We start from the raw sequence: 21,150 nt of genomic DNA, 5'->3' as shown, positions 1-21,150 counted from the left end.
GCCCAGGGTCATCTAAGAACTCCTGAGCTCAAGTGACCCGCCTGCTTCGACCTCCCAAAGTGCTGGGACTGCAAGTCACCGCACCCAGCCAACAAAATTTTTTATTATCTATTTTCCTATCACCTTATCCCTAGTACACTTTTACTTGCTGCTCTCCTTGCATGGCGGGGGCAATAGCCCTAGTGGGTAAATCTGAATAAAAACGAGAAGAGCTACATTCTAACTAGCTCTGCCGCTTAATGGCATTATTGGCACTTTTAAGAAAGTTGTACCTCACTGGAATGTTTCAAGAATATGCAAAAATAATATGATCTATAAGACAATCAAAAACGCTTCGAATAAGGCGCGCGTTATATTACATAATATCCCTCAAGTCTGGCAGTGTCTTCAATGGCAGACAACACCATAAAACTGAAAGCATCCCTTCAGTCTGAAACTGGCGAAAAGGCTACAGGTTTACAAAGTGTCGCATCAGCTGAAAATAATACATCCATCACTTCTATCTTTGGCATGCTGTATTCTGACAGTGGTGGACAGAATATAACTACCTGCTTTATTAATTATGAGATGATTGAAAGAGGAACTACTAACCAAGAAACTGGTAAAGGCCTAGCACAAATATTTCCCCCCTAATTTTACAGGGGCGGGAAAGACCTAAAGAATTTGAAAACCAAGTGGGAAATAAGAATGGGTAACTTGTGTATTTTTTTTTCCTGGCTTTTTTTTTTTTTTCTTCCATAGTCAACAGAGGCCTCAGGGTGTCCAGATTGCTACTGATTCATTCTTACCAAGTTCCTTCTGGTAACAGTTTTCAAAAGAGGATCTCAGTGGAGGTGCACAGTGGCGCTCCTCGCTTTCTTTTAACGGAAAGGAGGAAAGGTGCTTGGCACCAGTGGGGAAGTTCACGCCAAGTGACCGGGACCAGAACTCGCTCTCGGCCGGAGCCCCCCAAGTCTGGTGACTCGGAGGAAGGAGGATCCCGAATCCCCAGCAAACTGAGAAAGCGCTCAAAGGTGCGGAAAGGGGACTTTTCCTCAGGAAAGCCGGGAACAGCAGAGGCCCTAGCCCACGTCGCCACACCCACTCCGCGTGCCCCTCTCCTCCCAGGGCCGGCTCTGTTCGGCCCCACGGCCTCTCGGGCGCCCCCAGCCCGCCGGAAAGAAAGAAGCAGAAACCCGGAGCCTGGGTCCCACCCGCGACCCCCTCACCTTCACCCGCCTCGTCCTCTCACCTGCCAGTCCCCCAGGAAGAACAGGACGCCTCTTCCCCCTGAGGGGCGGCCACAGGCTTGGATCCTTCCATTGCCGCCTGAGACACCGCCGCCGGCTACTGGGAGGTAGGAAAGAGGCGGGACCGCGGGGGTCAAGGGGCGGGCGGAGACGTCATCAGAGGGGCGGGCCTGGGGAAGCTAGGAGCCCGGCAGCGCCTTCCCGTCAACCCTAGGGGCGTCCTGGTTTCCGGTTGGGGTGTGGCCGCATAGCGTGCTGTGGTGCAGGTGGCCGAAGGGGGCGTTACTGTTGCGACTGGCATCCGCATCCGGCAGATGTAGATGGAACCAAAGTCCAGAAGTTACGCGTCACCCTTGCTCTACAGCCAAACATGCAGGACTCTAGTAACCCGCGAAATGATGGGATTGCGTTGCATATCCTTAAAAGAGTCTTATAGTAAGAAGAAGAAACAGCTTTATTTTATAAATAAACTGAAGGCTGCTAATAGCTCCAGATTGTCAGTGAGGGGATTCCACTTAAAGATGTTATACATTTAATAAATAATTTTGGGAGTCCACTACATGTGAGGCACTGCCTCAGATTTAATAGAATCATGTGATTTTTAGTGCCATAGATGACGTTAGATCATCCAGTTTGGTCCCTCAAATTTGTGGGTAAGGGAAAGGAACTTCCGGTCAGTGCTAGTGACTTGGTCAAGGTCATAGAGCTAATAACTGTTAGATTATCAGAACACGTGTGTAAGGAGTTCTCATATAATTCTTTTCATTTACTTCGTGTCACCTTAGAAAGCAACAATGGGTTGGACACAATAACATTAGGATTTGTCTTTCACTCTAACACTGTATATTTGAATAAACATCTGCAGGATTTTTAAAATTAGCATATGCTTTGACTTTGAGTATTATGTAATTTTCAGTGATGTATCATATTTTTAATTAGAAATTTTTCCTCTCTCATGTGGAGATGAGGGTCCAGGCAAAACTCTATTATCCTTTGTGCCCCTCTACTCTCTTCAGAATTGCACATCTTAAAATACCTGGAAACTTTATGTTGCTCACCTATAGCATTATCCGTGTTCCTCAATCCGGTTGTGAACCTTTTCCACATTAAAACTTACTTGATCTGTGTTGTATTCTTTCAAGGCTCTGCTCTAGCACTAAGTTTATTCCCTGTCTTTTCTCTTTATTCTAAAGTTAATAAGTAAAATATATTTGGCTAGCCCACCCTACAGATACTGTCAGTTTCTTTGTTTCCCTCCTTCTGCTTTCCCTTCCATACTAATTTTCTTCCTAAGTATTTGTTGAATGCCTATTAAACATTAAGAACCTAATGACTAAACAATAAGCAGACAATAGAGATAACATTGCTCACCAGTTTTATCAGGTTCATCGTGGGAAGCCAAAAATAGAAAGTAAATGAAAATTTAAGAAAGTGACTTTTGTATGAAATAGAATGAGTGTTCCAATGAGCTGAACAGAGAACGTTGGCTTTATAGGCAGAAAAGGACTGAAGAAAGCAGAAACAGAACAAAAGTCAGATTATTTCAACATTTCTTTCTTTGTAAATGTTAAAACAGAGCATACTTCCTTATTATTCCCACTAGGTTCACTAGAATCTCCTGGGGTTTTTTTTTGGGTTTTGTTTTGTTTTGTTTTGTTTTGTTTGTTTTTTAAAACTGGCTCAGTTTTTCAAAATCCACTTTAATTACATGGTGCTTAGCACAAGCAACTCCATTCTAGTTTGATCTGATGGAGCCTGGTGTAGAAGGCTAGTCCAAAACAATGGCCTACCATTGCCCACACTTCTTCATATTTTAAGATCCGTGAATAGATGACGAATTTTTTAAGAATAAATACAGAAAATAATGGTGCATCTTAAGCTTGAGGGCATGTTAGATTTGATAAAATGTGGTGTGAATTATTTCAGGCATGTAACAAGCAAGCAGATTTAACAGATTTTAATGTTTTGTCACATATGTAAAATGGGAAAAAAAAACTAGGCTATCACAACTTTTTGACAGTGAGGCTTTATGTCATGAGAAAGTAGAATGACATATTGAGGAAACTTAGGGGGAAAATGTATAGGCCAAGGATTTTTACATTCAGCAAAACTAACTCATATACGAAAGGTACAAACTGTTTTCAACGATTGATATACCAACATTTGATGAGACTAGTATTATCATGAGCCCCTCCTGAATAATTAATTGGAGAAAGAGTATCTGACAGTTAGAATTATTACAGAAACATTGATCTTAAGTATTGACTCAGGTTCTTTACAGCAAATCATAATCTGTTGTATTTATTAGCTTTTGTGTTTCTTCTAGTTTATTCTTCATTACTAATTCTCCTGAGTTCTGTCACCTCATTTCTGAGGTTTTTCTAATTCAGAATCAAGTTGTTCTTCTGTATTTTGCATCATTTCTCTAATGTCATTTAGCTAGTTTCAAAATAATAAACTGTTTTGTAGTGCATCTTTCAGGTATGTTTTTGTTATCTGTGATGACGATGTTATATTCCTTATTCTCTCTTTTCACATAATAACTTTGCATGGGATTTGAACTTGATGCTTTTCTTGTTGCTCATTTTTTTTTCTTTTAGATGGAGTCTCGCTCTGTCACCCAGATTGGAGTGCAGTGGCGCGATCTCAGCTCACTGCAAGCTCTGCCTCCCGGATTCACGCTGTTCTCCTGCCTCAGCCTCCCAAGTAGCTGGGACTACAGGTGCCCGCCACCACGCCTGGCTAATTTTTTGTAGTTTTAGTAGAGATGGGGTTTCACCATGTTAGCCAGGATGGTCTTGGTCTCCTGACCTCGTGATCCACCCGCCTTGGCCTCCCAAAGTGCTGGGATTACAGGCATGAGTTGTTGCTCATTTTTATGTGAAATTGATGTTCCTGCACTAATATGAGACAGGCTTCTTAGCCCAATAAGCCTAAGTTTATCAGGAACAAAACTGTATTCTAGAAAGTCAGGTGTATTAGTCTGTTTTCACACTGTTATAAAGAAATACCCGAGACTGGGTAATTTATAAAGGAAAGAGATTTAGTTGACTCACAGTTCCGCATGGCTGGAGAGTCCTCAGGAAACTTAATCATGGCAGAAGGTGAAGGAGAAGCAAGACATATCTTACATGGTGGCAGGAGAGAAATGAGAGTGCAGGAAAAACTGCCACTTTTAAAACCATCAGACCTCAGGAGAACTCCCTCATTACCACAAAAACAGCATGGGGGGACTGCCCCCATGACCTAATCACCTCCCACCAGCTCTCTCCCAGGACACATGGGAATTACAATTTGAGGTGAGATTTGGGTGGGGACACAAAGCAAACCATATCATCAGGTTTACTGGCTCATTGCAAGGAGGGAGCCCACATTCCGGAAGAACCACGGGGTGCCTCACCAACAGAGGAAGAGATAGATTTATTGTAGGAATTTGGGGAAGTATGGAGTTTAGAAGGAATTAAAATGAAGTAGTGCTTTGATAGACTCAAAAGAAAGCAAGGCTGTTTGTAAAGAAGTCTACACTACACCTAAACTATTAGTAATGGCAAAAACCGCAATTACTTTTGCACCAACCTAATACCAGATGGACCCAGGGTTCTGTTTTTCGGAAAGTGCAAAGTTCTGCCTCTCAGAAGTAGAAGCTATTTATCTGTGTCAATATGACTTTAGATATTCTAGCCAAGAGTGAGATATTTCAGCCTTAATACTAGGATTTACACAGTAGAGTTTTTGACAATCTTTTGATATTGTCATAAATTCTCTATGATTTTAGAGAAAAGGGCATTGTGTGAGTAAAAAATCAGTAGTTCCTCTAAGGGTATGTGTGTATGTGTATGTGTGACATTTTAAAACATCTTCCAGAGAGAAATATTATTTTCTGTTAATTTCACAGCTGGCTTTATTTATGCCTGTTATCCCATACCTGATGAATGGCAAAGCAGATTTTTACTTTCTTATTCTGTGCTTATTTACTTTCTCTCAGGTTTGGGGAAAACTTTTCTAATTTCAGAGAATTCCCTTTTCTGTTGCTTTTATGTAATATTCAACAATATTATGGTTTTATTTCTTTTTAAAATTAATACATACATAATAAGCATATGTTTATAGGGTATTTTGATATTTGCGTACAATGTATAATGATAAAATCAGGGTAATGGGGATATCCATCACCTCAAACATTGTTCATTTCTTTGTGTCAGGAACATTTCACATCTTTCCTTCTAGCTATTATGAAATACACAATAAATTATTATTAGCTATAGTCACCCTCTAGTGCTATCGAACACTAGAAATTGTTACCTCTATCTAATTGTGTTTTTGTGCCCATTACCCAACCATTTTCATCCTCCTTACTCCCAACCTTCCCAGCCTGTAGTAACCATCATTCTACTCTCTACTGCCATGAGATCCACTTTTTTAGTTCTCACTTTTAAGTGAGAATATGCGCTATTTGTCTTTCTATGCCTGGCATTTCACTTAACAATGACCTCCAGTTCCATCTATGTTGCTTCATACTACATGATTTTGTGTTTTTGTATAGATGACACATTTTTAAAATCCATTCATCTGTTGATGGATACTTATATTCATTCCATATCTTGGCTATTGTGAATAGTACTGTAATAAACATGGGCATGCAGATACCTTTTAATTTATTGAATTCCATTTTTGTATGTATACTCAGGAATGGGATTGTTGGATCATGTGGTAGATCTATTTTTAGATTTTTGAGAAACTTCCATATTGGTTTTCATAGTTTCTGTACTAATTTACGTTCCCACCAGCAATGCACTAGTGTTCTCCTTTTGCCACATCCTCATCAGCGTCTCTTATTTTCTGTCTTTTTGGTAATAGTAATCTTAACTGAGGTGAGATGATATCTTATTGTGGTTTTGATTTGCATTTTTCTGGTGATTGGTGATGTTGAGCATTTTTTCATATGTCTGTTCGCCATATATATGCCTTCTTTTGATAAATGCCTATTTAGATCATTTGCCCATTTTAAAATTGGATTATTTGGGGATTTTTGCTATTGAGTTGTTTGAGTTACTTATATAAGCTGATTATTAATCTCTTGTATGAGTAGTTTTCAAATACGTTCTTCCATTCAATGCGTTGTCTCTTCACTGTATTGATTGTTTACTTTGCTACGCAGAATAATTTTAGCTAGAGGTAATTCCATTTGTCAATTTTTGCTTTGATTGCTTATAGTTTTGAGGTCTTACTCCAAAATTTTTTGCGCAGACCAATGTCCTAAAGTATGTCCTTAATGTTTTCTTCTAGGTGTGTCATAGGTTCAAGTCTTGTATGTAAGACTTTAATGCATTTTGATTTGATTTTTGCCTATGATGAGGCATAGCAATCTAATTTCATTTTTCTGCATATGGATATTTAGTTTTTCCCAGCACCATTTATTGAAAAGACTGTCCTTTCCTCACTGAATGTTCTTAACACTTTTGTTGTAAATAAGTTGAACGTCACTGAATTTGTTTATCAGCTTTAAAAGTATTATGATGAAGCTTTTAGGACTTTTTAAAAAGTATAATATCATGTTGTCTGCAAATAGGTACAATTTCACTTTCTCCTTTGCAATTTGAATGCCTTTTGTTTCTCTATTCTCTACATGTTCTCTCTTCTGTCTCATTGCTCTCTGTGTATGTTTTTATACCAGTACTGTGATCCTCTGTAGTATATTTTGAAGTATACTGTGATGCCTCCAGCTTTGTTCTTTTTGCTCAGGATTGCTATGGCTCTTCAGGGTCTTTTGTGGCTCCATATGAACGCTAGGAGTTTTTTTTCTATTTCTGTGAAGAATGTCATTGGAAGTTTGATAGTTATTGCATTGAATCTGTGAATGACTTTTGGCTTGTGGTCATTTAAAAAATATTAATTCTTCCAGTCTGTAAGCATGTGATATCTTTTCATTTTTGTATGTGACCTCTTCAATTTTCTTAATCAGTGTTTCATAATTTTCCTTATAACAATTTTTCACCTCCTTGGTTAAATTTATTTCTAGGGTGTATTACTCCATTTTCACGTTGCTGATAAAGATGTACCTGAGACTGGGCAATTTACAAAAGAAAGGTTTATTGGACTTGCAGTTCCACATGGCTGGGGAGGCCTCACAATCATGGTGGAAGGTGAAACGCACCTCTTACGTGGTAACAAACAATAGAAGAGAACTTGTGCAGGGAAACTCCCCATTTTAAAACCATCAGATCTCATGACACTCATTCACTATCATGGGAACAGTATAGGAAAGACCTGCTCCCATAATTCAATCACTTACCACTGGCTTCCTCCCATGACAAGTGGGAATTGTGGGAGTTACAATTCATGATGAGATTTGGGTGAGGATACAGCCAAACCATATCATAGGGTTTCTTTTTTTGTAAGTATTATAAATCAGATTGCTTTCTTGATTTCTGTTTTCACTAGTTTCTTGTTGATATATAAAAACACTACTCATTTTTGTATGTTAATTTTGTATCCTGCAATTTTACTGAGTTTTTTTTTAATCAGTTCTAATAGTATTTTGATAAATCTTTAAAAGCTTTCTTTATATAAGATTATGTTGTCTGCAAACAGGGACAATTTGACTTTCCTCTTTACAATCTGAATGCCTTTTATTCTTTCTCTTGCCTAATTGCTCTGGTTAGGACTTGCAGAACTACACTGAATAAGAGTGGTGAAAGTGAATATCCATGTCTTATTTTAGTTCTTAGAGGAAAAGCTTTCAGCTTTTCCCCATTTAGCATAATCTTAGCCTTAGGTTTATCATATATGGCCTTTATTGTATTGAGTTATGTTCTTTTAAACCTAGTCTATACCTGGAAGACTTTTATTATGAAGGGTGTTGCATTTTATTAATACTTTTCCAACAACTATTGAAATGATTAAGTGGCATTTTTTTTTATATTTTGGGGGGAGGGGATAGATTGGGATGGAGTCTCGCTCTGTTGCCCAGGCTGGAGTGCAATGGCGGGATCTCAGCTCACTGCAACCTCCTCCTCCCGGGTTCCAGCAATTTTCCTGCCTCAGCCTCCCAAGTAGCTGGGACTACAGGCATGCGTCATCACGCCCAGCTAATTTTTGTACTTTTAGTAGAGATGGGGTTTCACCATGTTGGCCAGGCTGGTCTTGAACTCCTGACCTCACATGATCTGCCTGCCTTGGCCTCCTAAAGTGCTGGGATTCCAGGCATGAGCCACTGCACCCAGTTGATTAAGTGGTTTTTGTCCTTCATTTTGTTGATGTGATGTATCATGTTTATTGATTTTCATATGTTAATCCATCCTTGCATCCCTAGGGTAAATTCCACTTGATCATGGTGAATGATCTTTTTAATGTGCTGCTGGATTCAGTTTGCTGGTATTTTGTTGATGACTTTTGCATCTATGTTCATCTTAGATATTGTCCTATAGTTTTCTTTTTTTGTTGTGTCCTTGTCTGGTTTTGGTATCAGGGTACGCTGGTCTCAGAATAAGTTGAAAGAATTCTCTTCTCTTTAATTTGAAGAGTTTGAGAAGAATTGATATTAGTTCCTTAAATGTTTGATAGTATTCAACAGTGAAGCCGCCAGGTCCTGGATTTTTCTTTGATGGGACACTTTTTATTACTAATTCAATTTAATTACTTGTAGTTGGTCTGTTTGGGTTTCCTATTTGTTCTTGGTTCAATCTTGGTAGGTGTAAATGTTCAGGAATTTATTCATTTTCATTATTAGGCTTGCCAATTTGTTGGTGTATAGTTATTCTTAATAGTCTCTAATGATCCTTTTAGTTCTGTGGTATCAGTGGTAATATCTCCTTTTTCATTTCTGATTTTTAAAATTTGGGTCTTTTTTTTTCTTTCTTGGTTAGTCTACCTAATGGTTTTTTAATCTCAATTTTGTTTATTTCTGCTCTGGTTTTATTATTTATTTTCTACTAGTTTTGAGGTTGTTTTGTTCTTGCTTTTCTAGTTCCTTGAAATGCACTATTAGATTTAATTGAAGTCTTTCTATTTTTTTGATGCAGGTGTTTATTGCTATAAAAGCAATATAATGCTTTTTTTCAATATTCTTTTGCTATATTCCATTGGTTTTGGTATCATATGTTTTTATTTTCATTTGATTCCAGAAAAATTTTAGATTTCCTTTCTAATATCTACATTGATCCATTGATCATTCAGGAGTATGTTGTTTAACTTCCATGCATTTGTATAGTTTTGAAAGATTTTCTTGTTATTGATTTATAGTTTTCATTGTGGACAGAAAAGATACTTGATATGATTTCAATTTTTTAATATTTTTTGAGACTTGTTTTGTGGCCTAACGTGTGATCTATTCTGGAAAATTTTCCATGTGTGATGAAAAGAATGTGCATTCTCTGACTGTTGGATGAAATGTGCTATAAATATCTATTAGGTCCATTTGATCTGAAGTGCAGTTTAAATTAAATATTTCTTTGTTAATTTTTTGTGTAGATGACCTGTCAAATGCCTGAGCAAGGTGTTGATATCCCCAACTATTATTGTATTGGAGCCTATCTCTTCCTTTATATGTAATATTTGTTTTAAATATCAGGGTGCTCCGATGTTTTGCATATATATTTACAATCATTATGTCTTCTTTTAAATTGATCCCTTTATCATTATATAACAACCTTGTCTCTTTTTGTTGCTTTTGACTTAAAGACTGCTGTATTATATAAAAGTACAGCTATTCCTGCTCACATTTGGTTTGCATTTGCATGTGGATTAGTCAGTTTTCTTACTGCTATGAAGAAATATCCAAGACTAGGTAATTTATAAAGAAATATAGGTTTAATGGACTCACAGTTCCACATGGTTGGGGAGGCCTCACAGTCATGGCAGAAGTTGAAGGAGGAGCAAGGGCACATCTTACATGGCAGCAGGCAAGAGCGCGTATGCTGGGGAACTGCCCTTTATATAACCATCAGATCTCATGAGAGGTATTCACTGCCGTGAGAACAGCATGGGAAAAATCCGCCCCAGTGATTCAGTTATCTCCCACCAGTTCCCTCCCATGATACATGGGAATTATGGAAGCTACCATTCAAGATGAGATTTGGGTGGGGACATAGCCAAACCATATCGTTCCAACTCTGGCCCCTCCCAAACTTTCATGTCCTCACATTCCAAAACCAATCAGGCCTTTCCAACAGTACCCCAAAGTCTTAACTTATTTTGGCATTAACTCAAAAGTCCACAGTCCAAAGTCTCATCTGAGACAAGGTAAATCCCTTCTACCTATAAGCCTGTAAAATCAAAAACCAGTTAGTTACTTCCTAGATACAATGGAGGTACAGGCATTGGGTAAATTCACCCATTTCAGATGGAAGAAATTGGCCTAAATGACAGGGTTATAGGCCCCATGCAAGTCCAAAATCCAGTGGGGCCATGGGTCTGCAGCAACCTCAATTCTTGCCTCTTCAGAAAAAAGAGTGAGGGGCATAAGGCAGAAAAAGACACCAAGGTAAGTTTCAGAGCAGGAATAAAAGTTTATTAAAAAGCTTTGGAGTAGGAAAGAAAGGAAAGTGTGCTTGGAAGAGACCCAAGTGGGCACTGAGAAGGTCAAATGCAGTGTTTAACCTTGATTCCAGGACCTCATAGGCTGGCCCTCCTTCCCGTGTCTTGTACCCCTTTCCCATAATTCTTCCCTTAAGGTGAAATGCCTGCATGTAGAGTGCCCTCGTTACACTTGGGAAGTGAGCACAAGCAGTGTGTTTAGGAAGTTGTATGTATGCCCATTTGAGGCTTTCTTCCCTTTTCCGGTGTTGTGCCCCTGGAAGCTCATGTTCTGCCATTTTGTCTCTTAATGCACATGCTCAGGAAGTTGCTTCTCACTGGCATCTGCATTCAGTGAACACTTTAGTGCAATAGGCGTGGACCATCAGGAAATGGCCTCTCCCTGGTGTCAGATGCCAATGTTTTATAGTTACAGAACATTTTAAAATGTATTGCTTTTACTCTATACTCCTGAATTATTGAGTATTAGCACAGAAAGAATGCTTTACCATCATCTAAATGTTCAAGCCCTTTGTTTCACAGAGGATGACCCAAAGACATTAAATGGCTTGAATAAATTCACATAATTGTAGATGCAGAGTCAGGACTAGAACCTAGTTTTCTTCCTAATCTAGTGTTTTTCTAGTATATTATGCCCAGACATCAAAAATTGGAACATCTGTTTTGTGACTATCAAAAAGACTAGGAAATACTGAGTCCTGAGGTCAGGCCTTCATGAACACAGCTGGAGAGCAGCTGACCTTTCGCGTTTGAAGAATAGCTTCTTTGCCCAAAGGTGTTGTAGTAACATTTGAACTAGTTGGAGGCTACTTAGAACCCGGAGGGAATTCCATGGTAAAGAAAATAACCCTTTCAATAAATGTGAATAATTATCTACTTAAATTATCTATAAATTAGAATATGTGTGCTATACACAATGTTATATTCCCACCAAATTCATATATTCAAACCTAATTCCCAGTGTCATATGAAGTCTTTGTGACATGAGAGCTTAGAGAACTCCCTTGCCTTTTTAGCCATGGGCAGGTGAGAAGACAGCTGTCTATAAATTAGGATGTGCACCCTCATTAGACACCGAGTCTGCCAGTATCTTAACCTTCAACTTCCCAAACTCCAAAACTGTGAGAAATAAGTTTCTGTCATTTAGAAGCCACCCAATCTATGGTAGTATTTTTTTTTTTAAGTAAAATAGCTCTTTTTTTAGTCACTTTGATTTGGATCATTGGAAATATTCAACAATAAATAAATCAGAGCAGGGGATGAGGAAAACAGGATCTTGCTAACATCATTCAAATGCATCCCAACCAGTACTCAGCTGCACAACAACACAGAGAGAGGTGAGGGAGAATAGAGAGCAAATTTTAAAACACTAACAGCCAAACAAACACACAGATTGCACAGAGGAAAAAGTGCTCAAGAAACTTTGCCTTTGAAGGGAATTCGGTGAAGGGAAACGACTGTGTAGGAGGAAGGGAATAAACCCATGATCACCCTAAGGGGCAAGGGCCGGAGGGGGAGGCCCTGACGCAGGCTATGGCTAAATCTGACATCGCACAGCTCAGAATGTGCAACTGATGGCAGTTTTGTACTAGGAAGAAGCTGAATGATGAGGCTAGGTGATGGTATCACCTGATAGGCTGGGAGGGAGAACAGGAGGTGCAAAGGCGACTCACTGCCAGTAGGAAATTCGGTGATCTTTTGGTAAGAAAAAAAAGTCAGTAATGTCCTGATCCTGACAAGCTGAGATGCTGCTTTGCCTGTCTCTGCCTTTTCTTCTTAGTCTTCCTCCTTTTCTTTGCACAGGTGTCAGGTAGCACCCCAGGGGTGCAGGAGCTGGTGTTTTCATGACAAACAAGAAGAGGGAGGTTGACTCTATATCAAAACTGGCTAGCCCAGTCCACGGAGCAGGATGATCTTTGTGGCATGTAGTCCCATTTGCTGCAAACGAGATGCTCATGATGGATATAATGATAGCCCCAGGGCTTTTCATAGGGGTGAGGATAGGTGCTGGTTCCTGATGACACATGCCTGGCATCTAGTGATCTTTAGCTGGACAGTGGCCCCTCAGGGCGTGGGCTTCCCTGCATAAAGTAGTTTTGATCCTAACCAGGTGAGGGAGAGTGAGTTCTTTTGGTTTCTCTGTTACTTGTTTTCAGATTACCTCAAAGCAAACATCCCAGTTCTAAATGTTCTCTGTGGTTTTATTTCACCTTTGCCAAGAAGCCGGAGTCACATCCAGGTAGGACTGGCCTCTAGCATGGCCTTCTGGCCACGTCAGAGAATGGGATTCCATCAAAACCTCTCAACCAGCCCTTTCCCTAAAGAATCACCCAGATCTTAATTGCCCTCTTGACCTTCTTGACTTTTTTTTTTTTTTTTTCTATTTTACATTCTATTTTCTCATATCTGGCTTTTCTCTCTAAGCCTAGCCAAATGCTTTGCTGAATGATGCTTGGACAAGCCAGAATTTTAAAAGGCATTCATCCATTTATGAACTTTCTTCCAGCCCAGGATCCCTGCAGAGCACCAGAGGTTACAAATCTGCCCTCCTTTCTCCCCTAAAAAGTGACTGAGGGGAGGGAAGGGGCATGTAGCTCCAGCTATAGCAAATCAGTACCTGACTCACTGGGGAGACCCAGGGGGCTGGGATGTTGCTGACACCTCATGGGCCACCTTGTCAGCCTATCTTTGTGGCTTCAGGTTCAGCTCTGGGTGCTGCAGTCAGGGATCCATCTACTCCCTGCCTGAGCCCAGGGCCGGTCTCCAAGGAACTCTCTGCCTGCAGAGTAGAAAGAGCCCTAGGCTGGGAGTCAGGGGCCTGAGGGAGCCCCTGCCACTGCCTGTCCAGCAAGAGTGCTCCTCATTCTCCTGCTGACAGCACACATGTTGCCCTTTGGCTAACACTCTTGTCTAATTCCCAGCCACCTTTACCCCAGGGTTCCAGTTGGTTTAAGCCAAACTGATACATTTAATTCTGGCCACAACAAGTGGCTTTTATTCCATTAAGTGCTCATTGCTAAGCCAATGAGACATAAGAGATGTCTGCTGGGCTTCTTTTATGTCTCATAAGAGAAATGCCATTTCCTGCACTGGAGGGTGTGAGAAGGCAGAGACAAAAGCTTGCCCAGGGCCATCCAGGCACCCTGCGGACACAGCTCAGTGCTGAGAGAGCAGAGGAGAGTAAGACACTTCCATTCCGGTTACACTTTTCTGAGATGCTGAATGGAGACTCGCTGGGAAAGCCTGCCTCCACACAATTTAAACATGGCGCCAGGAACACCCTGTTGTTGCTAAAACTCTGACTTGTGCTGTCTGTCCCAGCCAGTTCATGATTGCCAGTCACTTCCCTCCTTCGTACTCCACCAGGAAAAGGCCACGCCTCCCCATGCAGTAGCGGCCTTTTAGGAAATGTGCTCAACAGTAAAGGTGTTTTTGCTGATTAAACTAGTTACACCTTTAAAATCCTCCAAAACTTTAAGACTTTTAACTAGTCTTGTTTTCAGATTACCTCAAAGCAACATCCCAGTTCTAAATGTTCTCTGTGGTTTTATTCCACCTTTGCCAAGAAGCCAGAGTCACGTCCAGGTGGGACTGGCCTCTAGCATGGCTTTCTTTTGGTAAAAGTCTTGTTGACTCAGTAACTAGAGTCAACAATCAGTGTCTTCCCATGCCTGTCACTCTCCACTCCCCACCGACTGCAATGTGGCCTTGCTTTTCTTATCAGTAAAATGGGAGAGCTGAATTTGGAGGCTGGAAGATATCTCACAGCTTGAACATCCTGGTGGGACGGAGGGAGATCAGACAGAGAGCAGATGAGCGACCCAAGCAGCATCCGGCTCAGACACAGACGTATCTTCATTTTGAGGGACCTATTCTTACTCAGCAAACCCCAGAGAAGTTGATTGCTCAGCCTGAACCAGTCATCCCTGAATAGATTCACTTTTAGGAGAAGGGGAAGAGTTCAGCAGACAGCATCACTCTTTCTATCAGTGTTTGACTAGACATCAACAAATGTTTGCTTAATTCTTCATGTCATACCTGTCTGTGAGTTCTGCCCTTCGAGGATATATGTGAATGATGATGACTCAGTGGTTTACCAACCTTTATCAGAAAAAAAGTCTTAAAGTTTTGGAGGATTTTAAAGCTGAAACAGGTTTTTTGTTTGTTTAACACTTTCCATGTTCTGAACCCTTGAGAATCTAATGAAAGCTATGGAACCTCTCTCCAGAAAAATGCTTATATGCAGAGATTCAAGGAAAAAACCAAACTTGGCATGCGATTTCCAGGGACTCTTGTGAATGGCCTGAAGCCATCTGTTACCCATGACTGGTGTTCCCAAGCTCCTCCCTCCCAGTGTGTAGAGGCGGGTTCCCCAAGTCTGGGAGCACAGGCCCCATGCCTCCTTCACACTCCACCAGGATAAGGTCACACCTCCTCAGAGCAGCAGTGGCCTTTTAAGAGATGTGTTTTTTTTAACAAGAAAAGTGGTTTTTCTGCTTAAACATTAGTAACTGGAGCCAACAATCACTGTCCCCACCATGCCTGTCACTCTTCACTCCCTACCCAGCAGCAATAAGGTTTCACAGAGTTTTGGAGACTCCTAGCCTGAGAATGAATCCAAGTCCACAGTGAGGAAGAAGGAAGGTTGGATTGGAACGGGAGGATACTGTGGACGTTCCACAAACCATCCAATCTCTAGATACCACCAATATCCCAAGTCCAAGGACTCCTTAAGCCTTCCTTAAGCCCCCCTATTTCCCAGCTGCTGAGTGAGGCAAGTTTCATTAAAACAGGACCACCAACAGAGCCCCAGTGCAAACAATGTCAATTGAATTAAAAATAAAAAATCAATAATCAGGAAGGCTAACGAGGAAAAGAGAGTAGCTGGGGAGCGAGAAGATAAAGTATGTGCCAGTCACCATTCCTGGGATGTCCCTGACCCAGCCCCCCAGTGACAGCCCCAAGGTGGCGAGAAGGGACTGGACCCTGAGCTTGGGCCCTTGGGGAAAATTCTGGGTGTGATCACAGCTCGTTGCAGCCTTGAACTCCTGGGTACAAGAGATTCTCCCACCTCAGCCTCCCTAGTAGTTGGGGCTACAAGTGTGTGCCACCATGCCTGGCTAATTTTTTAAAAATCTTTTATTTTTGCAGAGACAGGAGTCTCACTATGTTGTCCAGGCTCGTCTTGAACTCCTGGGCTTAAATGATCCTCCTGCCTTGGCCTCCCAAATTGTTGGGATTACAGGTGTGAGCCACAGCACCTGGCCTCAAGTTTCTGTGAAAATGTTTGGGGTAGAAGCCTCTGGTGGCGCTTAAATGAGCTTTGGGAAGAAGGGGATGGCAGGGTTATCACGCCAAGGGAGAGGCCAGACTTCATGCAAAGAAGGGCAGCATCTCGCCCCCAGCGCCGACACCGCCTGGCGTGTCTCTGCGCTGGAGGTAATCACCCCTCAAGTCTCTCTGTCTATCTTCCTTGGGAAACCATGCTGTCTCTCAGAATATGGACATCTTCCACATTTGTTCCCCAAGCCCACCCCAGAAGTCAAAATGATTTTAATGTGTGGAGGTTGAACCTTTTCCAGCATCTCCCCAGCCTTGGGGCAGCAGTGAGGGGGACGTTGTCCCCACCCAAGACAGGTTTTGAGATGTGCTCTGCCACGCTGGGTGGTGACTTTCCTGAGTAGATGCTGCCAACAACTGGGTGCAAGAGGCTGCGAGTGGCACCCGGGCACACACCTGAGGCTGACCCTCCAAGCTCCTGGATGAACTGACTCCGGCAAGATGCTGGAGCTGGAAACACAGAGGCATGACAGTGCATCCGTCCTCAACCCTTCACTGCATCATCTCCCCTTGAAGATCCGGATTTTATTGATGAAGCCAAGGTGGCTGTCACGTTAGACTCAAAGTCTGCATCGTGCACCCCAATCTTACAAAAAGGCCTCACAGACGGGTTGTTCTCCCAGTAGTGGTGTAAGTTCCCTTTGCTGTCTGCTCAGAAGCTATACAAGTCCACCTAATCTCAGACGTGCATTGAGAAGATGACTGAGAAGATGCCAGTGGATGGGTACCACCTGTGGCTCTGCAGTCAGTTATTGAAGACATACTTCATGAAGGCTGGGTGGTAGATCAGGATCTTATCTTGTTTCACCCTGATCTTCGCAGGAAATGGGGTGTAGGTGTGGGAAATGGCACCCGTGTGGTGGCTCTTACCCCCCACGACAAGTCGATGGTCTTGAAGGGCACCAGGACCATGCTTACATTGTCCCCCAACTCCCGGAAGCTCTCAGGGTACCCCAGAGGTGGGCTGTTTTGCTCCCAGCATCAGCTTCAAGCCCTGCCGTGGGTGCCTTGTTCATCTTGAGCACAAAATTGTGACTGTCTATCTCAGGCCCATACGACGATTGCCTCAGGTTGCCTGAGTTGCCCACAACAGCACAGCGCCAGCAGCCCACCGACCTCTTCTCCAGCATTGGGTCCACATTCCCTGGTACCACTCTGAACTCCTTGATCGTGTTGTTCAAGATGTTAGGCTTCTTCTCTTGCTGGAGCCTCAGCCACCATTGGTAGGTATCTTTTAGCATGCTAATGCATGAGCAGTGAGGATGACCCAAGGTCATTTTTGTTGCCATTTTGGTTTTGGTGGGTTTTGGCTGGTTTTAGCTGGCTTCTTTACCACTCTTTTTATCAGCAAGGTCTTTGTGACCTGTACTTAGTGCCGACCTCCTATCTCATCCTGTGAGTAAGAATGCCTAATCTCTTAGGAATGCAGCCCAGTAGGTGTCAACCTTATTTTACCCAGCCCCTATTCCAGATGGAGTGACTCTGGTTCAAATGTCTGTGACACATGTGCCTTATGTTTGGGCATGAGACCTCACTGTGTAGGTACAGAGAATACCCTTCCTAAACATTGCCTACACATTGCTCCTTTTTCCTGCCTCAACTTCCTTAAAATGACAAGAGCAGAGCCCTTTTGGGAGATAACATCAGGACTCCTTTTCTATACTCTGCTCCCTTATGCTGCTAGAGCCACAAGCCTATTAAAATTTGCCTGAAATAAATTCCTGTTTGCACTGGTGTTAATTTTTACTTATGAGTGAGCCAAAGAACTCAGGCCAGTGTTGCAGTAACACCACCAGAAGAGGTCTCCGCTTGTCAGACTTGAGGGATATCATCAATGAGCCTCTGAGCTAATGGTGTAAGCCAAAAATAAAATTCTAAGTCCTCCACCAGCCAGACTATCTGTATGGGCTTCCTCCTCAGCCAGGGCACTCTTAAAATGTAACCTGAGAGACTGGTTCAGGTCATGATGGGAAGTGGGGGTTGGACATGCCTCATTATAACTCTCCAGCATTAACATCAACATAAACCGTAAGTCTAAGAAACTTTTACAACCCATTCTTTCTGAAGCCCACTACCTCGGAGGCTTCATCTGTATGATAAAACTTTGCTCTCCATAACCTCTTATAGCAACCCAGATATTTCCTTTCCATTGATCCCAGGTCTTTAGATAAACTTAACCAATAGTCAACTAAAAATTTTTAAAATCTGCCTATAGACTGGAAACTCCATGCTCCCCTTCCCTCCCCACCCTTTGAGTTCTCCTGCCTTTCTGGATGGAACCAATGTATTTCTTAAATGTACTTGAAGTCTCATGTTTCCCTAAAATATATAAAACCAAGCTGCTCCCTGACCACCTTGGGTACATGTTCTCAGGGTCTCCTGAGGGCTATGTCACGGGTCATGGTCACTCAAATTTGGCTTAGAATAAATCTCTCCAAATATTTTACAAAGTTTGAGTCTTTTCTTCAACAATGGAAACACATGGTGCCCAGGTAGGGAACAAACGAAGTGTCTCCTAAGCCCACTGCCAGGTAGGACAGCTGCAGAGTGCCCTACACAGCACCTTGCAGACCTCCCATGGCTGCCTGCTCTGTAGGGCCTCACTGGGGCCACATGGCACACTGCAGGCCTAGGCCCAGCAGGTGTGCAGCTAGAGTGCTGCACTTTCTGCTGGTGATAAAGAAGAAATTACTTAGGCCAATAGTAAGGGTATGGGAGTCCTCGGTAATGCTTTTCTTTTTAATGAAAAGCAGCCCCAAATCATTTTCTAACAAAGGGCAGCCTTGTAAAGTTGAACTGCAGACATAGACAAGCAAGTTGGGAGCTTGCAGGGAGGAATGCCAGCAGGAACTAGGGACTAGATATGTTTAAGATGGCGGCTCCATCCTCCCTTCTCTGCTGGCCAGTGTAAAGTTAGGACCAGACAAGATGGCGCCGGGATCAACTGGAAAGTCTATTTGCATAATAAGATTAGGGTGGGGTGATCAGTCTTTCTCACTCGCTATGTAAAAGTCATACCTGACAGAACGAATCTGTGAGCCCTATGTAAATCATACACTGCCTCCTCAAACCTGACTAAAAAATCAGGTGCATTGGCCGAGCAGGTGGTCCTTTCAGCTCAGGGACCCCTCTCTCTATAAAGAGAGCTGTTTCTCTTTCTCTTCTCTTCTGTCTATTAAACCTCCTCTCCAAAATTCTTGGTGTGTGTCCGTGTCCTAAATTTTCCTGGCATGCAAGGATGAACTCCAGGGTATATACCCCAGACAACATAACTGCTTCACTGGGTCAGCCAGGCAGAGCAGCAGGCAGGGCAGCTGCAGGCATGCCCGGGGGCACTGGGTGGCGCTCTGGCCTCACTGTCTCTTCCAGCGAGTGACAGCAGCCCAGCTTGCTGATGGCCTCCAGCTGAGGCATCCAGCACTTGGGGCGCCACTCAGCTCTGCTGCCTCCGCTACTTGGGACCAGCCTGGGCCGCTTGTTCCTCTGCTGCTGCCAACACCTCTATCTTCACACTTTATTGTTCGACTTGACTACTTAAGAAACAGTGACTGGAGACAAAATATAATAACTTCAAAATATAATAATAAAAGTATATAACATAAAATGACTTTCTAGGCTTTTTGGTATAAATGCATCAGGATCTACCTGCTAATGCAGCTAGACTGTAGTCAGTAAGAGGAAGAGTGTTCAAAATAAAACTGGAGAGGAGCATGAGCAGAGTTACTTGGGATTTGTAAATACAACAAGTATTTCAGGTTCGAGTTCAGGGATGATAGTCTTTCCTTCTTAAGCCTTTTCTTTTCTTTTCTTTTCTTTTCTTTTCTCTTCTTTTCTTTTCTTTTCTTTGATGCAATCTTGCTGTGTTGCCCAGGCTGGAGTGCAGTAGTGAGATCTTGGCTTGCTGCAACCTCTGCCTCCAAGGTTCAATTGATTCTCCTGCCTCAGCCTTCTAAGTAGTTGGGATTACAGGCACCCTCCAGGTGTCCTCCACGACTCTCAGATAATTTTTGTACTTTTAGTGTAGGGGGATTTCACCATATTCAGCAGGCTGGTCTTGAACTCCTGATCTAGTGATCCACCTGCCTGGGCCTCCCAAAGTGCTGGGATTACAGGTGTGAGCCACCACATGCAGCCTTAAACTTATTCTTTCTGTCATCTCTCTCCACACACCCTCATGCATACACACATCTATATGTCATTCTGTTTGTTAAAGCCTTTACTTTCATGGATGAAAATAGAAAAAAAAATTGTAGGTACACATGAGTTATGTAGGAGTGATCACATTTGAAAGTAAAGACAATCTAACTAGGCACTGATGATTTAAATTAAAGATAAGCTGTGCTAAGATGTGGCAAGTTAAAGGGAATAGACAACTTATATTTCTCTCCTTCTTTCCCCCATCCTCTGAAATCCACATTACCTTATAATCTTTCCCTAGGCCATCCATGCTTCTGAATACTCCCCTTCTTTCATCTCTTCGCCCTTATACAGAATGAACAAAGGCACTCTTGGCATGACCAACTTGTGGTCTAGGCAAGCCCAGGCTTCAGCTATGACTGCAGTATTGCTCCATGAGTACACAACTGCATTTGTTTTGGCAGTCTTTACTAGAACTGCAGTGGGACACTGATAATTGATGCCAACCTTGAAGCCAGAGAGGCACAGATCTGCAAACTTGTCTTGATGGTGGCAATGCAATCTTCATATTTGTGGAAACCATATTATGCTGATATAGTAATAACACATTATCACCATAATACTGTACAATAGGTAGTGAGTCATACATTTATCATTTCAAGTGTTGCATATTATCTGGTCGGCTAGCTCAGAGCAAGCACAAGTTATCTCTGCTACAGAAAATGTTTGTGGTAGGTTTTCCAAGCAGAGATAGGTGGGATATATATATGGAGGGAAGTAAACATAAAGATAGAGAATAAGTATAAAATTTTGATATATTGACATTCAAAACACCGTGAAATCTGAGAGGAACAGTGATGGAGAATACACACTGGTTGCAAATGTGCTTAAGGTTATCGTATATTGGCTA

The 21,150-nt window shown here is 42.1% G+C and overlaps 1 protein-coding gene and 1 pseudogene across 3 annotated transcripts in view; both read right to left on the bottom strand.

Moving 5' to 3' along the window:
* Window positions 1-1,362, bottom strand: part of UBA6 (ubiquitin like modifier activating enzyme 6) — an 82,193-nt gene extending 80,831 nt beyond the window's left edge. For all 3 annotated transcript variants that reach the window (XR_004437997.1, XM_033214549.1, XM_033214550.1), the window contains exon 1: window positions 1,232-1,362. Coding sequence is in view for 2 of the 3 variants with exons in the window: in XM_033214549.1 (XP_033070440.1) it covers window positions 1,232-1,302 (71 nt within the window). In the remaining variant the exon portion in view is untranslated. The remainder of the gene's footprint in view (window positions 1-1,231) is intronic.
* A 15,241-nt stretch (window positions 1,363-16,603) lies between these two features.
* Window positions 16,604-17,344, bottom strand: LOC117084907 (annotated as a pseudogene).
* Window positions 17,345-21,150: the final 3,806 nt, after the last annotated feature.

The sequence above is a fragment of the Trachypithecus francoisi genome, unplaced genomic scaffold, assembly GCF_009764315.1.
Source record: "Trachypithecus francoisi isolate TF-2019V2 unplaced genomic scaffold, Tfra_2.0 Lachesis_group1, whole genome shotgun sequence".
Lineage (NCBI taxonomy): Eukaryota > Metazoa > Chordata > Mammalia > Primates > Cercopithecidae > Trachypithecus > Trachypithecus francoisi.
The sequence above is the reverse complement of the archived record's forward strand: the minus strand, read 5'-3'. Positions and strand labels throughout refer to the sequence as shown.